Source organism: Zophobas morio, unplaced genomic scaffold (assembly GCF_036711695.1).
Source record: "Zophobas morio isolate AGI-343-1 ecotype UQ-CSIRO unplaced genomic scaffold, CSIRO_AGI_Zmor_V1 ptg000227l, whole genome shotgun sequence".
Lineage (NCBI taxonomy): Eukaryota > Metazoa > Arthropoda > Insecta > Coleoptera > Tenebrionidae > Zophobas > Zophobas morio.
Window position 1 is genome coordinate 82223 of NW_026972331.1, and position 20799 is coordinate 103021.

General features: G+C 23.9%; 3 protein-coding genes across 3 annotated transcripts; 2 read left to right on the forward strand and 1 right to left on the reverse strand.

Annotated features, from left to right (window-relative positions):
* Positions 1 to 1439: 1439 nt before the first annotated feature.
* LOC135146415 (uncharacterized) lies at positions 1440 to 13360 on the forward strand. The gene is made up of 22 exons (XM_064078581.1): positions 1440 to 1566; positions 1730 to 1765; positions 1835 to 1937; positions 2561 to 2599; positions 3513 to 3562; positions 4984 to 5058; positions 5398 to 5477; positions 5947 to 6025; positions 7753 to 7870; positions 8005 to 8084; positions 8136 to 8231; positions 8290 to 8370; positions 8466 to 8561; positions 8635 to 8703; positions 8844 to 8965; positions 9974 to 10053; positions 10098 to 10195; positions 10893 to 10973; positions 11353 to 11444; positions 12053 to 12152; positions 12308 to 12365; positions 13266 to 13360. The coding sequence occupies exons 2-22, from the start codon at positions 1751 to 1753 to the stop codon at positions 13358 to 13360; spliced, it is 1707 nt and encodes a 568-aa protein (XP_063934651.1). The 5' UTR covers positions 1440 to 1566; positions 1730 to 1750.
* Positions 13361 to 13436: 76 nt separating this feature from the next.
* Positions 13437 to 17688, forward strand: LOC135146403 (structural maintenance of chromosomes protein 3-like). The gene is made up of 19 exons (XM_064078571.1): positions 13437 to 13564; positions 13640 to 13705; positions 13817 to 13904; positions 13974 to 14116; positions 14195 to 14277; positions 14339 to 14414; positions 14521 to 14641; positions 15125 to 15195; positions 15336 to 15427; positions 15518 to 15606; positions 15829 to 15899; positions 15984 to 16160; positions 16239 to 16382; positions 16463 to 16531; positions 16686 to 16791; positions 16837 to 16940; positions 16989 to 17044; positions 17334 to 17443; positions 17589 to 17688. Exons 2-19 carry the CDS (start codon positions 13697 to 13699, stop codon positions 17663 to 17665), a joined length of 1686 nt encoding a protein of 561 aa, XP_063934641.1. The 5' UTR covers positions 13437 to 13564; positions 13640 to 13696; the 3' UTR covers positions 17666 to 17688.
* Positions 17344 to 20568, reverse strand: LOC135146417 (tRNA N6-adenosine threonylcarbamoyltransferase-like). The gene is made up of 15 exons (XM_064078582.1): positions 20559 to 20568; positions 20188 to 20376; positions 20059 to 20134; positions 19901 to 20000; positions 19742 to 19839; positions 19587 to 19687; positions 19425 to 19516; positions 19323 to 19371; positions 19130 to 19263; positions 18957 to 19073; positions 18607 to 18752; positions 18383 to 18460; positions 17759 to 17824; positions 17602 to 17701; positions 17344 to 17435 (listed from the first exon to the last, which is right to left on the reverse strand). The coding sequence occupies exons 1-14, from the start codon at positions 20566 to 20568 to the stop codon at positions 17695 to 17697; spliced, it is 1263 nt and encodes a 420-aa protein (XP_063934652.1). The 3' UTR covers positions 17344 to 17435; positions 17602 to 17694.
* Between the last annotated feature and the right edge of the window lie 231 nt (positions 20569 to 20799).

The window sequence follows — 20799 nt, forward strand, 5'->3', positions numbered from 1 at the left end:
GTTATTCGAAATAGATAACTGCAAAAAGTTAAATTGCGACTCTTTATGGTGGGAGCTTCAATGTACGCTTAAAACCTCAATTTAAACTGATTTTAGAATTTAACATAAAGATTATATTTACAAAAATATTTTAAAGGGAGTGCTCTGAACTTCTAGAACTTTACTCATATTTTTAAAAGCAAAGAGCGTAGATGTTTTGAGTGACGAATATATAGAAGACATTATTTTAAAAGTTATTGTACCCTCCTTATTTTCATCCTTTTCTTTTTCAAATTGGCAAATAATTGAATTAATTAGGCGTACGCAGTCTTGTTCTGCTTTTTTATATTTTACTTAAAAGACAAGTAAAAACTTTTTTTACTCCTTCAGTCCAAAGGACAATCCTGTTTTACTTAGTACCTGATCTTTTTAAAAAGATCCGTTAATTATCCACTGCTCTAAAACTTGGTACAGACGCTGTTTAACTAATATAGCTTATTATTATGCCTTTTTTAAAGAAAAAAATTACCCTCAAAAACTAAACAAAGTAATCTATATCCCTTTACTATATTATACCAGTCTTAAATTAACTTTGCTGCAGATTTTTAATCCCAAAATAACGCTTTATAAATAATTGAATAAGGAATACTTTCACTCATGCTTAATAAAAATTATAATAAACTGTTGCTATAGTTCTTTAAAACAGTTGTCATGCCCCTACTAATATATTAGAAGCGATAGTTTGAGGTTTTTATAAGTTATTATTTATTGTAACAAAAATAATTTGCTTTTTTTAAACTTTTGGATAGACGAATGCTATTATACTTCATAGAAAGAAATCTAAATAGCTTACATAAATTATGGAAGTATCCTCTACCATGTTACCTACAGTAAATATAGAGGGCAACTCAACTATCCTTATTTTTTTAAAATTAACTTTCTGGTTTTATTGAAAAATATTAATAATTAATAAAATAAGTTTTTCTAGCAGTAGATAAAGCATTCCTTCCTTCCACAACTTCTATCCTTAGTAATGCAGTTTACACTATTTTGTGTAATATTATAATCCAACAGCTGATGAACTTAGATTGCAAAAAGAAGTACTTTCAAACTATTATAATAAAGTTCGTAAGACTTAGTCGTTTACAATTGAGGGCTGCTTGTAAAATTTACTTAATTGAAAAAATAATGAAATCGAGTTTTAAATTTAAAGTTTGTTTTCTTATTCACTTTATACATATTTATTAGTCCTTAAAAGCCATGGACTCAGAAACGTAAAACTGGGATAAATTAAGTAAATCATTTTGTAAGTGCGCTCCGCAGGTATGACAACCGGTTTAAAAAAATATTATACAGAAAGGTCATAGTCTTAATCCACTAACATTTAAATTCCTACTGGTGTTGGGTAAAGCTATTCACAAAAAGTTAGTCCACTCCGGTTTGGCGGTAGTTCTTGTCCTTGTAAAGCCTCATTTGGGGCAGACAGTTGGAAAGGAAATTATCATTTTTTAAAAATTTAGTTGAATAATAGTTAAGTTTATATGCAAATATTCAAAACTAATCAATTTTACTGTATTCTTTCATCCTGTAAGTCTTTTACAATAGCTGAAAATTATATTCATTTTTATTAACTTAAAATTTTCGTGTCTGAGAAATTTATTAAAGTCGTTTGTACAAATTCGAAATCTTAAAAAAAATTTTTTTATATGCTATCATTTTTAAAAGTTTTCATATATTTTTTCTATTTTAGAGTTTCCTCCCTGTAAAAAGCATGCATATAAAACAGGTACAGGCTCATATATTAGATGTTAACTTTTCGTGATAAACTTTTATTTACTTTTAAAATAATTATAAGGTCGCTATTGTAGGATTTACCAGCTACGAGTATGCTACATATACCAGTGATAATAAAGGAAGTCCATACGTTGAAGAATTTGATCCAAAATTTAACGTTATAGGTATTCTTGATTCAAGAATTTTCGTTTAACTGAATTTTATCTGTTAGTTCTTATGATACCGTGAGGTTAATTATTATTTGAATAATTTTAAACTCTTTAAAAACTTAATAACGCTGATGTTTTAATTATATATATAGCAATTCTGTAATATTATTAATCAATATTTTCTTTAAAATTCTTCACAAGTAGAACAGTTTGAAGTTCAAAAAATTCAAATAATTTTAAGTATTAATTACTAAATGACGCTGATATTTTAATTACATATAAGGAATCTTTTTAATGAAAAAAAATTATCAATTTTTGTTTTTACTGACTGAATTTTTAGTTGTATTTTTGTTAATTTTTAGATTGTTTTATTAATTCGTATAATTTTCAAAGTTAATTGTTTTATAAATAACTTTGAAGACTTTACAAATTCTAATAGAAACACTTTCTATTGCAAAACAATTTTAAATTATAAATTATTGTAGAATTTATTACATTAGTCAATAATATTTCCAGTATTAGTTATCATATATAAAACCAATAAACTTGTAGACTTTGTGAGAACTTCATTTCTTTTACGAATTTTTTAAACTTAATTATTCTATTATATTTGTTTTTTAATTTTGTAATAATCCTAGTTGGGAAAAATGGTTCTGGAAAAAGTAATTTTTTGAAAGGTTGTTTCTTATAATAAATCCTTTTTTTATTTTTATTCTTTTTGAGTAGATTAAGTTTAGCTATTAATTTAAAAAGGAATTTTAACTTAATTTCCTTTCAGCCAACCTCGTTTAATACTTTTATATTCTTTTGAATAATAATAATATAAATATAAACAATTATAAAAAGACATTATTTTTAAAAATTGTTTCAAATTTTTTTGAAAAATACATAATATAATTAGTAAAAGTATTAAATAAATTCTTAACTTTGTTTCAATGTTGATTAAAGTAAATAAGAATAAATTTTCTCCTAAAAAATGTAAAAAGTTATTTGTAAAATATATAAACTACACTGCCTTTTTTTATTAAATAATTTTATTAAAAAATTTAGAACTTTTAAGTTTTATACCATTTATTACTCTAAATTAAATAACATAACATATATATTTTTAATTTCTACTTTCTAAATCTTTCTTTAATTTCTGTTTTACCTGTTTCTTTTTTAAATTTTTAATTAGTATTTATAGTAAAATAAAAAAAAATTAAAAAATTTTTGTTTTAAATTCTTAAGTATTTATAACTTCTTAATAATAAAAAATTTAAATAATAATTAATTATATAACTTTATAAAAATTATTTTTGAATCTAGAATAAAGTTGTTGACATGAAGTCCTTATATTAGTAATCCAATAAATACTAATAATGAAATTCTAATTTTTGGAAAAATTAATATCCTTGTATTGCTTTTTCTACATAATAAGTAACAGTTTAAATTGTAATAAAAATAATTATTTCAGTCAATTATTAAAATTTACTTTTTTGAAAATTGAAATTGTAAAAGTTCTCAATTTTAAACTATAAATATTCTTTTTATAATTCCATTTTACTAAAATTTTATTTAAAATTAATATAATGAATTATTTATTGTCAGCCATCCGTTTTGTTTTACACGATATGCGATCGGTTGCTGGACTGAGACATGTAAGTTTACTAAATATATATATATATTTACTACTATAATTTAAAAAATTTTAAGAAAATTTGGATTTTTTTTTATAAGTAAACAAAGTTAAATCCAGGTCTATTCTTTAGTATTAACATAGACTTTTTACTTGTATCAAAAATTTAAAAAACTTTAAAATTATTAAAAAAAGTATAATTGATTCAAATAATAAATTTTAAAATTTTAAAATTATTTTTATCACTACTATAATGACTACTATTTATGTAGTTAAAAATACTTATGTGGCATTTATTTTTAATATAAATTATTATAATAAAAAAAAGCTTTAAGTTAATGTTTTCATAATAAACCAACTTTAATTATAAAATAAATTTACTAAATGAATATAAATAAGCTTTTACTATTAAAAAAAAATTTGATTTCGGTTTTACACAAAATAAACTGAAACGTTTTCTATTTCATTTTATTAATTATATTAAGTTATATTTTAGAACTTTTTATTTTCTATAAATTTTATGTTTGATTTGTAATTTCAGTATATTCCAGATATAAGTCTATATAAATTTCAATACATTTTTTTATTTAAATGGTATTTCTTATAATAAATTAGTAAACCAAACTTTTTTCTTGTTTATATTTACGCAAATTTTATACTATAAATGATTTTTTTAAAACTTTCATATATTTAAATCTATTATATTACTAAAAAGAAAAGTAATTTTACTTTTTGATATTACTTTAAAAAAACCAGCCAATTTTTTTAATATTTAAAGATTAAAAAAAAAAACTAGCGAAAATTTCAGTACATCTTTTTATTTTTATTACAGTAAAATTTTTTTATAAATATCATTCGGCAAATATATTTTTAGTTAACCAGAAAATATTTTATTTACTATTATTAATTTTTTTAATACTAGAAGGAAATTTTTCTATACATCTCTACTTTTCGTTTCAAGTTATTATTAAGGCTAATATCTTATATAATAATATATTTATTAACTTTAATATATTTAAAAGCAAACTATTGACTTTTTATGCTTTTATTAAAAATATTATTTAATTTATACAAACTTTTAATAAATAAAAGCTTCTAGTTCAGAAGTATAACTATATAACTATTTTAAAATTTTATCGGATTAAACATATGTTTAAGATGATATTTATAATATTTATAAAAATTTAAAAGTTCATTTATTATTTTAATTATTTATTAATAATACAGGTATAAATATTAAATTCATGAATGTTATATTTCCTGTTATACTTTATAATAATTTTAAAAAAATTCTTCATTTTATAATATATAGTATTTGTATATATAATAATTCATTGTTATTATAATGTTTTTAATTATAGTTTATTATGTTTATTATGTTTCTTTTATATATAATAGTTTATTATATTACGGTATTTTTAAGCGTTTTTCTGTGTCTAATAGCAACGCGATGACGGCCATATCGCTCCTTCTGGTTATGTTCAGATTACTTTTGATAATACCGACCGCACTATTCCTGTACATTATATATTATTATTATTATTATTATTATTATTATTATTATTATTATTATTATTATTATTATTATTATTATTATTATTATTATTATTATTATTATTATTATTATTATTATTATTATTATTATTATTATTATTATTATTATTATTATTATTATTATTATTATTATTATTATTATTATTATTATTATTATTATTATTATTATTATTATTATTATTATTATTATTATTATTATTATTATTACTATTATATTATTATTATTATTATTACTATTATTATTATTATTATATATTACTCTAAATTTTATCTTTTACAATTATTTTTTGCTATTAATAAAAGATTGACGAGGATGAAGTTGTACTGAGAAGAACTTTGGGAATGAAAAAAGGAGAATATTATCTTAATAAAAAAATGACCTCGTGAGTTTTAAAAACACGTGTTTAACGTCGTTCTATATTTTTTAATGCAAGCTTGAGTAAAAATGGTTTTTTTGCGGGTCATACGTATAAATTTTTTTCCAGCGGCTTTATATACTCTTATACGAGATTCTTGAATTTTTTTTTTTTTAAATTTTTTTTCAGCTGATTTTTTAAAAAATAATAAATCTTTTTAGCATGCGTAGCTCATTAAAAACTTATCAGAGCCTTTACTTTTTAGGCTACTTGTTTATGTATTAAACTGTTTTTATTGACTGTTTAATTAGTGCTACTTCAATATAATTGGATAAAAAGATAAGGATAAAAAGATAATAATAGATCCGTCTTATACTTATATTAAAATTATTATCAAAAGAGGATATATATATTATATAATATACTCTTATTTATATATAATTCATATGATTCACCTTTTATTTTTTACTTCTATTTATTTCAATTATATTTTCAGTAAAGAAGATGTAATGAATCTTTTAGAAACCGCGGGCTTTTCTAGATCAAACCCATATTATATTGTTCAACAAGGAAAGGTTCTTATTATAATAAAAGAGATGATAAAATTAAACAGCTCACTTACTTATGTTATAGATAAGATAAATATAAAAAAAAACTTATTACTATATAACACAATAATGTAAAATATAGTATAAATCATTATAAGTACTAAAAGTATAATTTTTACAATAGAAATTTATATAGAATATATATATATAAAGTAAAATTAAAATATAAACTTGTTATTAAATATCAAAACTATATAAAATATAGTATGAAATATTATATGTACTTAAAGTATAAACTTTTATAATAGAAATGCATAATAAAAATCTATAATAAGAATTAATTTTTTTTATTTTAGTTAATAAACTGCAAATTATAATGAAATCTAATACTTTTTTTTAATAATTTTTTCAGTTGCATATTAACTATTATTATAATACTATTATAAACTCAAAAACTATTTATTAAAAAAGTTATATAGATGTATTATAAAGTAAATATATTTAAAAAATTTTCAATAAATATATAAAATATAGTAAAGCTGTTAAGTTATCTTTAGTAAACTTTGTTATGCCCGCCATAAAGATATCTTAAAGTTATATAAAGATATAATAAACAATATAATGAAAAAAATATATCATTTAACCTTAAAAAGAGTTTATATTATCTACGAAAAGTTTGAAAAGCATTTTAAATAATGAAATGTAAATAGAATTAGTTATAATATAAAAACTTTTTAAATTATACAATTAAAAATTTTATATTACAACTAAATTTTATTGCTTCTTGGACTCGTGTTTTAAATATTTTTATTTATTTTATTTAAAGAATTTGAAAAATTATCAGTTATTATATTAATTTTAATAATATTTTTAAATAAAAAAAGTTTATACGATTATTAAAGTATTAAAGAAATTTTTTAAGGTCTGAAAAAGAAATCATATAATTAAAAATTTAACAAAAAGTATTAGAAAAAGTTTGTAATGAAAAATATTATAATTAATAAATAAATATACATTTTAACTTATTTATATGTAACAAAAAAATTAATAATTTTTGAATATTATTTAAAAATAATAACAATTATTAATTGCAATTCCGTTTTTCAAAAAAAAGTTTGAAAAATGCGAAAAAAGTTAAATTTTTAGGAGCAACAATTTATTGTAAGTAAAAAATAGTTTAAAAAAATAAAAAGTATTAAAAAGTATAATATTGTAAATTAAGAAAAAATATAACTAAAGCTTTTTAATATAAATATTAATAAAATAAAGAAAGAGTTCTAAAATATGTATAAAACAATAATAAGTTAAAGTTTTTGGAACACCGAAGAAAAAATTGTCTAGATGTAAAAGGATTTCTAAGTAAGAAAAACTGTAACACTTTTTAGTGATATTTTATTTCCTGAATATATGTAATTACTATTGCTGGTGCGTTGAGCCATTATTAGAGTTTGGTATACATATTATTTTTAAATAGTAATAAAAACAATAAATAGAAATTATTAAGAAAAATATGAATAGTAAAAATTATTATAATAAAACCTACTAGCCTGCAACTTTTGGCTTATATACATTATATTTGCGTTATTTTTACTATATTTTCATTATTACGTAATTTATTATTATTGAAATATATTTATTATACTTTTATATTATTTATTTTTAAAACTACGTTTATTTTTGTTACTTTTATATAATTTTTCATCCAATTATACACAATAATATTTTTATTTTATATATTATTATTATTATTAAAGATCATGGCCTTAACCAATGCAAAACCTGAAGACCGTTTGGAGTTACTTAAAGAAGTAGCTGGAACACGTGTGTACGAGGAGAGACGAAAAGAAAGCCTGTCCATATTAGAAAGCAGCGGTTTTTATTATATTACTGTTATGATTTTTAAAGTATATATTCCAAAATAAAAATTTTTTAAAAATATTAAAAATATAGTATAATAATAAAATTATCTAAAATACGAAGTAAATACAAAAAATTTTCTATAAAAGACGCTAAGGCGGATAAAATAAAAAATGTTTTGAATTACATTGAGGAGCGTCTCGTGGAACTGGAAGAAGAAAAGAATGAAGTATATTATTATTACTACTATTATTATGATTTCTATAATTTTTATTATTAGCTAAAAAGGTATCAACAACTCGATAAACAAAAACGCATACTTGAATACGTTTTATATGAAAAAGAACTTCAAGAGATTCAGTCAAATTTAGATGATGTAATTATTATTATTATTACTATTATAATAATTATTATTATTACTATTTTTATTTTAGGTTGAAATACTTTATTCCAAAGATAATGACAGAAGCTCCAAAGAAAATGACTTGCTTATAAAAATATATTCAGATAGTGAAGTAATTAATAATAATAACTAAGAACTATTTTATTTCTAATATACTATTAATAATAAATTTTTTAATGTTCTCGAATATTTTATATAAACTTTCAGTCTGCTCGAGAAAAATACAAAGCAATAACTTCTGATAAAGACGTTTTACTAGCCAATCGAATTTCCAAAAAAGAGGAACTTGAAGGAGCGATTAAAGTCCATTATTATTTTATAATTAATCATTGATTATTATTCTTTATTATCTATTATAATTAATATTTTCAAACAGAAACGGGTTAAGCTCGAACTAGAACTGAGCGATCTTATTAATGACGAAGCTGAAAAAGAACAAAAAAAAGTTCATCATTCCTCATTTTATTATTATTGTACATATTCTCACTATATTTAAGTACACTGCAAAATATTACAAGTACTATGAAATATTACATTCTTTTAATATATAAGTAAAACCCCCTTTATTTAATGAATATTTTGAAGAAACAAGTTTATGAAGAACTTGCGATTCTCAAATCAACCATCAATAAGAAGCGTGAAGAGTATAAAAGTTTTCTTCCTCTCTATGAAAAAGTCAAAGCGGAAGAGGCAGTGGCCATTCAAAAGTTTATTAATATTATTATTATTATATTATTATTATTATTATTATTATTATTATTATTATTATTATTATTATTATTATTATTATTATTATTATTATTATTATTATTATTATTATTATTATTATTATTATTATTATTAATTATTATTATTTATATTATTATTAACTATTATTGTTGTTGTTGTTATTGTTATTATAATTATTATTCCTTTTTTATTGTAAGCAATATATTATATAATAATATTGTCATTAACCTTAAAAAGTTTAAAAAATGATATATCTATAACACATTAAAGTTATATATGTATTATATGTTTATTATAATGTTTTTTTTAAGAATAAATAATTTTTTAGATTTTATTTAAATAAAAATAAAACTTTTAGTAGTAAAACATTAAAGCATAAATTTAAGTGAATATCATGAAATTTTAAGAATTTCCTTCTTCAATAGTTTTGAAATAATAAAACGCAAAAACTAGTGGATAGTGTTGAAAATACTTTTGGAATAATAATAGTAAAAAGGGAAATTGAAAAAAAAAATTTATTTAATTTTATGAAATATTTAATCAAAAAAAAGTATTAATAATAATAAATAATAGTGAAAAATACAGAAAATATAGTGAAGAGCATCGAAAAGTTTTGGGATGCTGTTTATGTATTTTTATAATAACCCATAAGTAAAACTTTAATATAATAAAAGAGATTATATAGTTATGCTAGTCACGCTTGAAGCTATTATGAGTAAAGAACGCAAATCATAATTGTGGAGTAAAAGAGCATAAAAAATAATGAGTTGGGGAAGGTTTCAATATTACTAAAAAATTCTATTAAAATTGTAAATTTTTTATACAAAATAGAAGAAATATTTCATGAATTTATAAAATTGTAAAATATAAAATAATTGTAGTCTTTAAAAAAAAAAAAAAATTTAATATTTATGATGAAGGTAATTATTCTTATTTCAATATTTTTTTTAGTGTTTTTGTGGCTTACTGTATTTTTATTATTTTAGACTGGAAAGCGCTGAGCTGCGCAGGCAGGAATTGCTTACAAAGCAAGGAAGGTCCAAGCAATTCACCAAAAAAGAAGACCGCGATATTTATATAAAAGAACAACTTCACTTGTTTAGAAAAAAGGAAGGTCCAAGCAATTCACCAAAAAAGAAGACCGCGATATTTATATAAAAGAACAACTTCACTTGTTTAGAAAAAAGCTTAATGAAAAACTATCGTTGGTATTTATTATTATTATTATTATTATTATTATTATTATTATTATTATTATTATTATTATTATTATTATTATTATTATTATTATTATTATTATTATTATTATTATTATTATTATTATTATTATAGATTCAAACTATTATTACAGCTTTACACTATTAGTATACATTCTTCGTTTAACCTTTTATTTTTTTATTAGACAATGTATTATGAGAATTATATATATTTATAAATACTATTATTACAAAATTTATTAGTATTATTATACCAAATTTTAATACATTAAAAAAATATATATTGGTAGTTATTCTTTTGTCTTTATTATATATAATTATTACTTATTTGTAGAATTTTATCGCGTTTAAACAAGTTTTGTATGTATACAAAAAATAACTTAATAACTTTATATATTAAAATTATGTATACATTAAAACTCTATTTGTGCTATTTTCAATAAATAATTGTTACTGAACGTTTTATTTATTAAAAGTTTTAACGTTAACAATTAATATTTTTATAAATATATATAATATTTCACAGTTATTCAAATTTTAGAGCATCAATATGTTTATTAGTATAACATAAATTGTTAAATTAATTATTTTAATGATTTCAGTGAATATTTTTAATTTGATTTTATTACTATTAATATACCTTTTCAATTATATTAATAAGTAAATTTTATTTATAAATTCATTAAAGTTTGAGGAAGAACAACAAAATTATGAAACCACCGAATTACAAAGTAAAAAGTTGGCCGAAACGTTGAAGTTCCAAATAAAAGTAAAGTTTTGTATCATTTTCGTTAACTACTTATAGTCCAACCAATACCTGCACCTTTTTTGTAATTAAACCACTTCAGTTGTTGTCATTGGCGGAGTGCTAATTTTTATCAACTTTTATTGGTCGTTCGGGAACAAGGGTGCCCGTCTATTCAGTAGTTTTTAATGAGTGAAGGCTTTTAGTTAGACGGACGCGCGTGTGAGCATACCTTAAAGATTTATAGTCTTGCACTTTTTATTTGGTGCTTTGCTAGAGGATCGGCCCCATTTTACGCTTCAATGTTACCCAATTTGGAACTTTTTATTTTTTTCTAAATTTTTTCCCTTTTGTTACCGATTCATCTTATTTCATAACTTTTTAATTAATTTTATAACATTAGGGATTGGAAGAAACTAAGAAAAACATTGAATACAGTGAACAACAAATTACTAAGAAGCGAAAACTTCGCGATGAAGCACTCAATGAGCAAAAGTTTTTTTATTATATATTATATAAATAATATATATCCGAATAAAAATGAATTATTCTAAAAGGAATGATACATATTAATAAGAATGAACCAATAATATGAAAAAAATTAATAATAGCAATGAGTATATTCATAAAACTTTTTATAGAAATTTGGGATAAACTGTAAACACAATAAATAAATAAATTAAATTATTAAATAAAACTATGAAATAGATAAATAAAAGTATTACTTTAATAAAAATGTACAATAATAGCCTTAAAATACTTTTAATACGGCAACAATATTTTTTATTTCATATAAATGTTTAACAGTTCAACAATTATTTGTGCTTTTTATTGAAATTGAAAGTTCGGCCAATAACATAAAAGAATATTATGTACACAATTGGATTAACGTTATCTTAATTAGGTCTGACTAATAAAGACCAACTTTATCATAATTTGGTCAGATAGACCACATACTGTAGCCATTGAATATTTTCCTGTACTATTAGCGCCCTTAACTAATATTGTTACAAATTATCTCATTTTTTAACGCAAACTATTAATTTTTATAGGGTTTTAATCAATTATTTCTGGAAAAAAAATTATAACCTTTTTTTATTTAGAAAGTTTTGGGCTAAACAAAAACAACTTGAACGCGAGTTGGAAACTGTCAAAGTGGATCTTCAAAGAGCCAAACGTTATCAAGAAACCACCATGAATAAAGTTTTACTATAATTATTTAGATATTAAAAATTTTAAATAGAAAAACATATAAAATAACTAATAAACAAATAATATCAATAAAAATATTAAACAAGTAGAAATTTTTATAAAGATATATATTAAATAAGTAAAATTAAATTAATGAAATTATTTAGTCGCACTTTCACGCGTTGAGCGCAGTAAAAAGAATTGTGAGGAACAATAATATTGAAGGTTTGTTTTTTTTTTCTTATTATTTAAATTATTCTATAGTTAACGAAATTAACTTTTTTGTTTTCTTTTATTTCTTTTAATAATTTTTTTCCTGCATATGAAAATTTTATGAAATGCTTATTAATAGTTAAATTGCGGTAATCAATTCCTTATTTGGTAGCTGCTATTTTAATTTCCTTACCTCTATTGGGCCTTTTTATCGATAAAAAAGATCAATTAGACAGAATAATCGACGGTAGACTTACTAACATATATAATCAATTTATCCAAAGGACGTCAAATATTATTCTTAGCGTAGCAAAATGGCGTCCATTAGCGTTTATTTAAGCGTACATTGCCTCTTTTTCTTTAACTAGGGCTGCTTTCATTATTTTCTCCCTCCACAGTTTTAGTGAATAGCTTATAGTTATTCTGCTTGAATTCCAAAAGGCATCTTTCTCTCTTTTGTTCATTCATTTTTTTTCTACTAAGAAAGGAAATAGTGGAGCGCTCGTCTTATTAGACCACCGATATAGTGCAAGCCATCTTTAGTTTTTCCGTATCATTCATTCTTCTTTAGTACTTTTAGCTAATAAAAAAAATCAGACTAATCTATTATGATCGTTCAGTTTTTATAAGCTTCTCATTGACTAATAATACTGGCGCAAAGGTCAAGGCATCGCTACCTTATACCATTTCAGCTGTTTTACTACTAATCATAAAAGCTCTCTTTATTTAATGATTAACAACCTAATAAAACCCCGTTAATAGTGTAACCTACCATTTTAACTCCCACTATAAAATTATTAAGTTTTAATGAGACTATCAGTTTTTTCGCCTTCTACTATTTCTGTGAAGACCTTTTCCTTTTCAGGTTATTGTTACTATGTGCAATGAAAAACTAAAATCTACACATAATAGGCTATTTTGGCCCAGTTATAGAGAATTTTGCCTGCGACAGACTTTTTAATACTGCCGTAGAAGTATCCAGCGGCAACAGGCTTTACTTACTATAATTATTATTATTATTACTATTATTATTATTATAATTATTATAATTATTATTTTCATTACTATATAGTTTATTTTATGTCATTGTCGACAAAGAAGAAACGGCCTCGCTGATTCTTGAATTTTTAAAGCGAGAAAAGAGCGGCAGAGTAACGTTTGTGCCACTCCAGCAACTACGTATCCGTACTCACACGTATCCTGAGCATCCAGTAGTTTTGCTTTTCACAATTTTATAAAATATTTTTGGAAGGACACGTGTTTTTAAGTTATTATGTTTCATATAGAACGCAGATCCGCTTATTAAGTATATAAAGCCCAAACATCCATCTTTCAAGCCTGTTATGGAACATGTAAATATATATCGTTATTATTATTGCAAACTACCATCACTATTCTTATTGAACTAGTAAATGACATCTAGTTGGTGCTTAACGGATTATATATAAATAATATTTTATAAGATATTTGGTAAAACGATGCTATGCAAAGACTTTCCTACAGCCATCCACATGGCCAAGTCGTTTAAGTTTGACTGTGTGCTGATTGATGGTATGTTTCATTAATAACACCGCAACACAGCTGGCACATTGGTTTATTTTTATCAACGGCCTGTCATAGGCGATAAAGTCAGTCATAAAGGCTCTCTTACTGGCGGGTTTCTGGATGCCCGCCGGTCTCGTGTATCTGCCATTCGCGCGGTACAAAGCCTTAAAGAAAAGAAAAGGCAACTTAAACTGATGCTTCAGGAAACCACCAAATCGGTGTGCAGCTTTTTTTTAACTTATTATTTTAATTGGATATTACTAAGTAAGGAAGGGATGGTAACTTTTCGCATGCAGGTTCAAGCGGCTACTTTCAAAGCTAGTACTGTGACTGGAGACTATGAAAGCGAGCTCACGTTGCACAAACAAGCCCTAGCAAGGTTTTTTGTGAACTTTGCATTAGAGGGATAATAATAATAATAATAATGAAACTTTTAATAGATATGAAAGAGAAAAATTAGAGTACCGCGACAACCTTGGAAAGAAAAAATTTTATTTGGAAGCTTTGCAAAATAAAGTTGTTATTATTATTATTATTATTATTATTATTATTATTATTATTATTATTATTATTATTATTATTATTATTATTATTATTATTATTATTATTATCATTAATGTAGAAAACCAATCTCGATGCACTAATGCGCAGCACTGATTCGCTCCAGCAGGAAATAAAACTACTGGAAAAGGAACTCCACTCTCCAATGGTGGCTTCCTTGTCACGTGCTGAGGATAGTGAATGTAAATTTTAACCATTAAAAATTATACTTAATAATATTTATATTGAAAAAATATTTTTAATTTTAATTATATTTTTATAATAAAAATATATTTTATTTGTGCTTTTTTAATGAAAATTAATACCATTACAACACTTACATTTGAGTAGAATTATTATTTATATTTTTATATGTCATTGCTAGCAGCATCTAAGCTTTATTTATTTTAAACGCTCAGATATTAATAAAGTTTTCATTAAATTATTTTGGGCTTACAACTTTATTATTATATTATATATTTTTTTAGTAAACAGTTAACGTTTCAACTTTTTTTGAGATAAAATATTTTTTCAAAAGGAGATAATATTATATTTTTCATTAGGCAAACTCTCAAAAATGATAGTAGACTTTTATGTTTAAGTGTTTTGTTAAAATTCATAACTATTGGTTAACTTTCATACTAACCACCAATCGCTAACCTCCTTTTAATAAAACACGTGACAAGTAATGACCCTCAATAAGCGACTATCCGCACTGCGCCTTCAGACTGAAAAGTGTGGAATCGCGCGCACAGAGGTACGTTTTCTTGAGTCCGTTTAACATTAAAAAAAGTGCGCAGCACACTATTTGACGCCGATGGGGTTATTTTATCAACCGAATTAAGTATAAAAGCGCTTTCACAGTTTTAAAACGGCTCAAAATTAATTTATCTACAGACGGAGGGAAGCATGAAGGCTCTCGAAAATGAAATCAACTCGAATCTTCTGATTCGTGAAGCCGAACTTGAGCAACATCTCCTCGATTTGAAGTTTTACGGATAATATCATTATTAATATTATTATTTATATTATTATTATTATTACTATTACCGTTACTATCACTATTATTATTATTATAGTTTTTCAGGTGTAGTAACTCAAGGAGATCGACAAAGCGAGCTTCATATTCTCAATACTTTTATTGAGAATACCAAAAGAGAACTTCAACGTGCTTAAACGTTTATTCAAATTTTCGTTGACTATAATAAAAATTATATTATAATATAATTATTTTCCTTCTGTTACATACTTTTTTCATATTTTTATATATTATTATTGTTATTATAATTATTGTTATTTTTATATATTATTGTTATTATTATTATTATTATTATTATTATTATTATTATTATTATTATTATTATTATTATTATTATTATTATTATTACAGTAATGGATGATCGACTCACAATGTTGGATAACGAAATTCAAGAAGTAGAAGAACTTATCAAAGACTTGCAAGTCTCCATTATTACAACTTTAAAAACTTATATTACTACTATTATTAATTATCGCCATTATTACTACTATTATTATACTTTTTAGGCTAAAAGTAAAGAAATTCAAGAAGATATCGAAAAACAAACTCGATCTCGCGATCATCTTGTAAATAAAAGAAGCATTTACTTAAGAAAAAAGGAAGAAACTTTAATAAAAATAAGGGAACTCGGCTCGTTTCCCACTAACTCTACACGTGAGTTTGCCTCGTATACTCTTAACCAGGTTTCATTATTTTTATTATTTTCATTATACTGTTACTATTGTTGTTGTTATTTCTATTACAACTTTCATTTCCAAAAGCTCCACGATAAACTTCAAAAGTGCAACGAAAACTTGAAAAAGTTTAGCCACGTGAACAAAAAGGCACTGGACCAGTTCATTAATTTTAGCGAGCAAAAAGAAACACTTCTTGAGCGTAAAAAAAAACTCAATCAAAGCAGAAAAGTAAAAAAAATAGTTATTTTTGCCTAATTAATTCTTTTGCAATTGGTTAATTTCGGTTCACTTCTTTTTGTATGCTGAAGGCCATCGAGAGTCTGATTAACCATTTGGACAAGCAAAAAGATGAGGCTATCCAGAGAACTTTTCGCCAAGTGATTATTATTATTAATATATCCAATCATTCATTCATTAATTTTTGAACATTACAACTTTTTTTAAATAAAATATTTTTTTGTATAAAATTTTTTTTAAACTAATTCTCTTTCACTAAATTTATATTTATATTTATATTATTGTTTCTAAAAGGTGCAAGAATACTTTTCTGAAATATTCGCTGAACTTGCTAAAGGCAAAAAGGGGAGTGCAAGGCTCATTATGCTCACCGACGAAAACGAACAAAGCCAATATATTGGTAAGTAATTACTATTAAGATTATGTTATTATTAAATATTATTAGGCGTGGATATTGACGTCCAATGGGGAGAAACGAACTCCCAAGTTAACCAATTGTCCGGAGGAGAAAAGTCGGTTATGGCTTTGGCCCTTATTTTTGCTATTCAGGTGACTGACTAAAAAATAAAAATTGTAATTTAAATAACTAATAAGTAGAAAGCGGATCCTGCGCCTTTTTATATTTTCGATGAAATTGACCAGGCCATGGACAGGTAGTTTAATAGTGGTAATAATAACAATATAGTAATAAGTAATAATAGTAACAATTTTAATAATAATAATAATATAAACGTATTACTACTGTATAATTTTTTATTTTTATAAGTAGGGCTAATTTTTTTTCCTTATTGTTCATAATTTTTATAATTTATTCGAAAACCTCTCTAATTAAAAAAAAATAAATATATTACGTAATATTTTTTATACATTTTTATTTAATTTTTGTATTTTATATTAATTTTTTTTTATTTTTCATAAAAGTATTAACCATTTACTTTTTAGTGTGTACCGATTGGCCATTGCTGAGCGTATAAACTCACTAAAAGAGCACAATCAGTTTATAGTAACCACTTTCCATCCAGAAATGCTCGAATATGCGGATTGCTATTACGGTTCATAATAATGATAATAATAATTCTTATGAGCATAGCAAAATGTCATTGTTTGTTAGTAACTTATAATAATACTAATATTTATATAACAAATTATATTTTATGGGTATTATTTATTATTATTTTACAATTTTTTATAAAAAAGGTATCAAAAATACTGGAAATAAAAGTCGAATTGACACGTGTCCTAAACATGTGGCTCTCTCGCTTCTTCAAAACTAATTCTGAAACTTTTTATAGGATATAAACTTTTATTTACTACCAGAATAAATAAAAGAATCAATTTTTTATTATTTTGAATGTACAAATTTGTACCTATGTTCGAAGGTCCTCGTTCGAATTCTTATTTTGCACTTTTCGACAAATTCTGATTCGTCGGCTCTAAATTTATTATCGTGATTCATAATTTACAATTTTTATTGTCACCATCATTATTTTGTCATTATTTATTATTACTGTTATTACTACTCTTAATATAATATTATTATTGTTTCTTATATATTTTAAATGCTACTACTATTATTACTATGAATATTACTATTATTATTTATTCCGTATTATTCATACTATTATTATTACTCTCTATTATTACCACTGTTATCTTGTTTTTTATAATTATTTTTTATTAATACTATTATCTCTTATTATTATATATTACTTACTATAATTTATACTTTTATATTTAATATAACTATTACTATAATTGATACTAGTACTAATTTGTTATTATTTATTTACTTTTTATTATTACTATTATCACAACTATTATTCATTTTAAAAACGTTAATTATTATTTACAACTTATTTTTTATTACTACTATTATTATCGCCATTTTTTATTTTAATATCATTATTTAAAATTTTTTTACTAATTTTTATTAAACTATTTCTTAATTATTATTTTTATGATTGCTATTATTATCATTATTATTAATGAACCCGAGAGGCCAATCTATGCGGTATTGAAGTTTTTGAATTTGCTCCTCATTAAGTTTGTCAAACTTATTAAATCTTATTCTTGCAAAAGTTTTATATATAGAAATAATAATAGTTATTGTATATATATAAGAAAAAAAATTATAGTTAAAAGTTATTAAAAAAATATTAAATATAAAGATTTTTTATATAACAAAAAGTTTAAGTTAATAATAATAATAAACCACCTTTCTATGGTCGTCCAAGCAATCATCACCCCGTTGTCCGTGCAAAGTTCTTTAGGAGGAACAAAAAAAGTCTTATTGTATATTCTGCACAATTTTGCAATATTCACTCGAATGGATTCATTAGAAGCAACACCTCCAGAAAGAACCTGCGAAAATAATTAATGATAATAATGTTAATGGATATTCAGATTCACGTTAAAATCAATGAAGGGCTAGATAAGAATAATAGCGAGCGAATAATTGGCTACCAAATATTAATACTGCGCACACATGGGATATTAAAAAAAGACATAACGACACACGTGAATTACAGAATTTAAATTATTAGTCAAGCTCATAAAAGTGCATACCACAGACTTGATGGGTGTCCTTCTATAGAAGTCGCAGTAGTTTATCGCTCTAGCAAGTCTAATCATAAGATGATTTATAACGGCCTCCTGAAAGGCCGCAGCCACGTTAGCTTTTTGCTATTAAAATTAAAAGTTATAAGTTACAAGTAAAAATAAATAATTTAAATTAAAACAATTTCTGTTACGGCAGGCCCAAAATCTTCAAGGCAGCCGGATGCCCAACTTCGTAAGCCAGCAAAAGAAAAGTGGCAATTCCTGTAAGTGCCCAGTATTTTCGGGCCTTGTAAAGATTCTGTAGAGGATTTTGCTTGAAAGTTAAGTTAAATTAATAACGAGTATTAAATATATAAAAAGTAAAAAATATACCCAACTGTTCCAGCTCTGCTCCGTTAGACAAGTTCATGGCACGTGCAACCTCAATAATAACTTTGGATACTATAACAAAATTCATCGACGAAGAGAATTTACTTTATCAAAAACATCTCCAGGCGCGGAATCGAGAGTGTATCCCAGCATAGAGTAATCTCCTACATCGGAAGCGAGGATCAGTTGACAGTTGCCTAAAAAAAAAAGACTACAACCCGTTAAACTTGATTAATAAAATAGTGTTAATAAACATAACAAACGGACCGCCAGATACCAAAAGAGCAATGAATGGGAACTCAATAAAATCAGTCAAACGAGAAGTCAAGAGATGAGCCTCAAGATGATGCACTCCCATTAACAGTTTGCTAAGACAATAAAAAAATCTCAAAATTTAAGTATATTTTAAATAACAAATTTACTTTGAATCTTCCTTTACTATTTCCTTAGCGAGCGCTAAGCCTACGCCTAGGCAAGCACCCAGTCCGGGGCCTTGAGTAACTCCAACAACATCAATATCCTAAAATATTAAAGAAAGTGAAGTTTGAAAGGTTACATAAAACAACAGATTTCAATAATACCTTCAAGCAGACGCCCGCCTGCGCTAAACACTCCTTTAAAAGGTTGTGTATGTGATTTTCGTGCATAATCTTTGCTTTCACAGGATTGATTCCTCCCCAGCTGAAATGTTTAAAAGACTAAACCGATCTTTTCATTTTATAGTCATTTATATATAAACTTCTCTCTTAACGTTTCCCAGTAATTTCGCTTTACGTGCGATAAGACTTTACCTTGAGAATCGAGAATAGCAATACCTATTTTATGGAGGTTAAAATTTAGTTGTAAAAAGAGTAGTTAATAGATCAACCCGTGTCATCACAGCTTGTTTCAATTCCTAAAACAAGATAATTATTGTAGAGTCTGCTGTTCACCGAGTGAAATTTAACGAGCAACGCTTCCTTGCAATTAATGTTTGAGGTGGTATAACCCACATTATTCCAAAGAGTGTAAAGCAGATGTTTATTTAGTTTTTTATATCCAGAAGAATATAAGTTAGCTGTACATATGTATTTCGCAATCATAAAAAAAGTTTAAAGTAAGGATACAGAACTTTTTAGTAACTTTTGGAAATGCAGTGACCTCTTTTTACACATGTTAACCTAGCACTTTGCCTTCGTTCAGCGGTAGGCCCGAAAATATTTTTGTGGAATTTTTTTAAGGTAAAAAAGTGTAACTTACTTAGCTCCATCATTAATCATTTAACGTTTTTTATATATTATCATAAAGGCGCCATAGTTTTTACTGGTGTCTTCTCCGGCGCATTAAAGTTTAACCTTAACGTTTGGCATCTTAAACATATATGTAAGCGGTGTACAGTTACCAAAATGCAACTAAAGAAGGTCATGATAAAGACTACGAGACCAAATAAAGGAGTGAGAAAAATGAGAGCGGGGACAACATTTAAATTAAAATTTTGTAT

Coding starts and splice junctions, on each gene's coding strand:
- LOC135146403 (XM_064078571.1), top strand. Junction 13,905..13,973: donor TGACTGTGTGCTGATTGATG/GTATGTTTCATT, acceptor GGCCTGTCATAG/GCGATAAAGTCAGTCATAAA. Junction 14,278..14,338: donor CACAAACAAGCCCTAGCAAG/GTTTTTTGTGAA, acceptor AACTTTTAATAG/ATATGAAAGAGAAAAATTAG.
- LOC135146417 (XM_064078582.1), bottom strand. Junction 19,264..19,322: donor AGCAGAGCTGGAACAGTTGG/GTATATTTTTTA, acceptor TTAACTTTCAAG/CAAAATCCTCTACAGAATCT. Junction 18,461..18,606: donor GCTTGGACGACCATAGAAAG/GTGGTTTATTAT, acceptor AACTTTTGCAAG/AATAAGATTTAATAAGTTTG.
- LOC135146415 (XM_064078581.1), top strand. Junction 10,196..10,892: donor TTAATGAAAAACTATCGTTG/GTATTTATTATT, acceptor AATTCATTAAAG/TTTGAGGAAGAACAACAAAA. Junction 11,445..12,052: donor GAAGCACTCAATGAGCAAAA/GTTTTTTTATTA, acceptor TTTTTTATTTAG/AAAGTTTTGGGCTAAACAAA.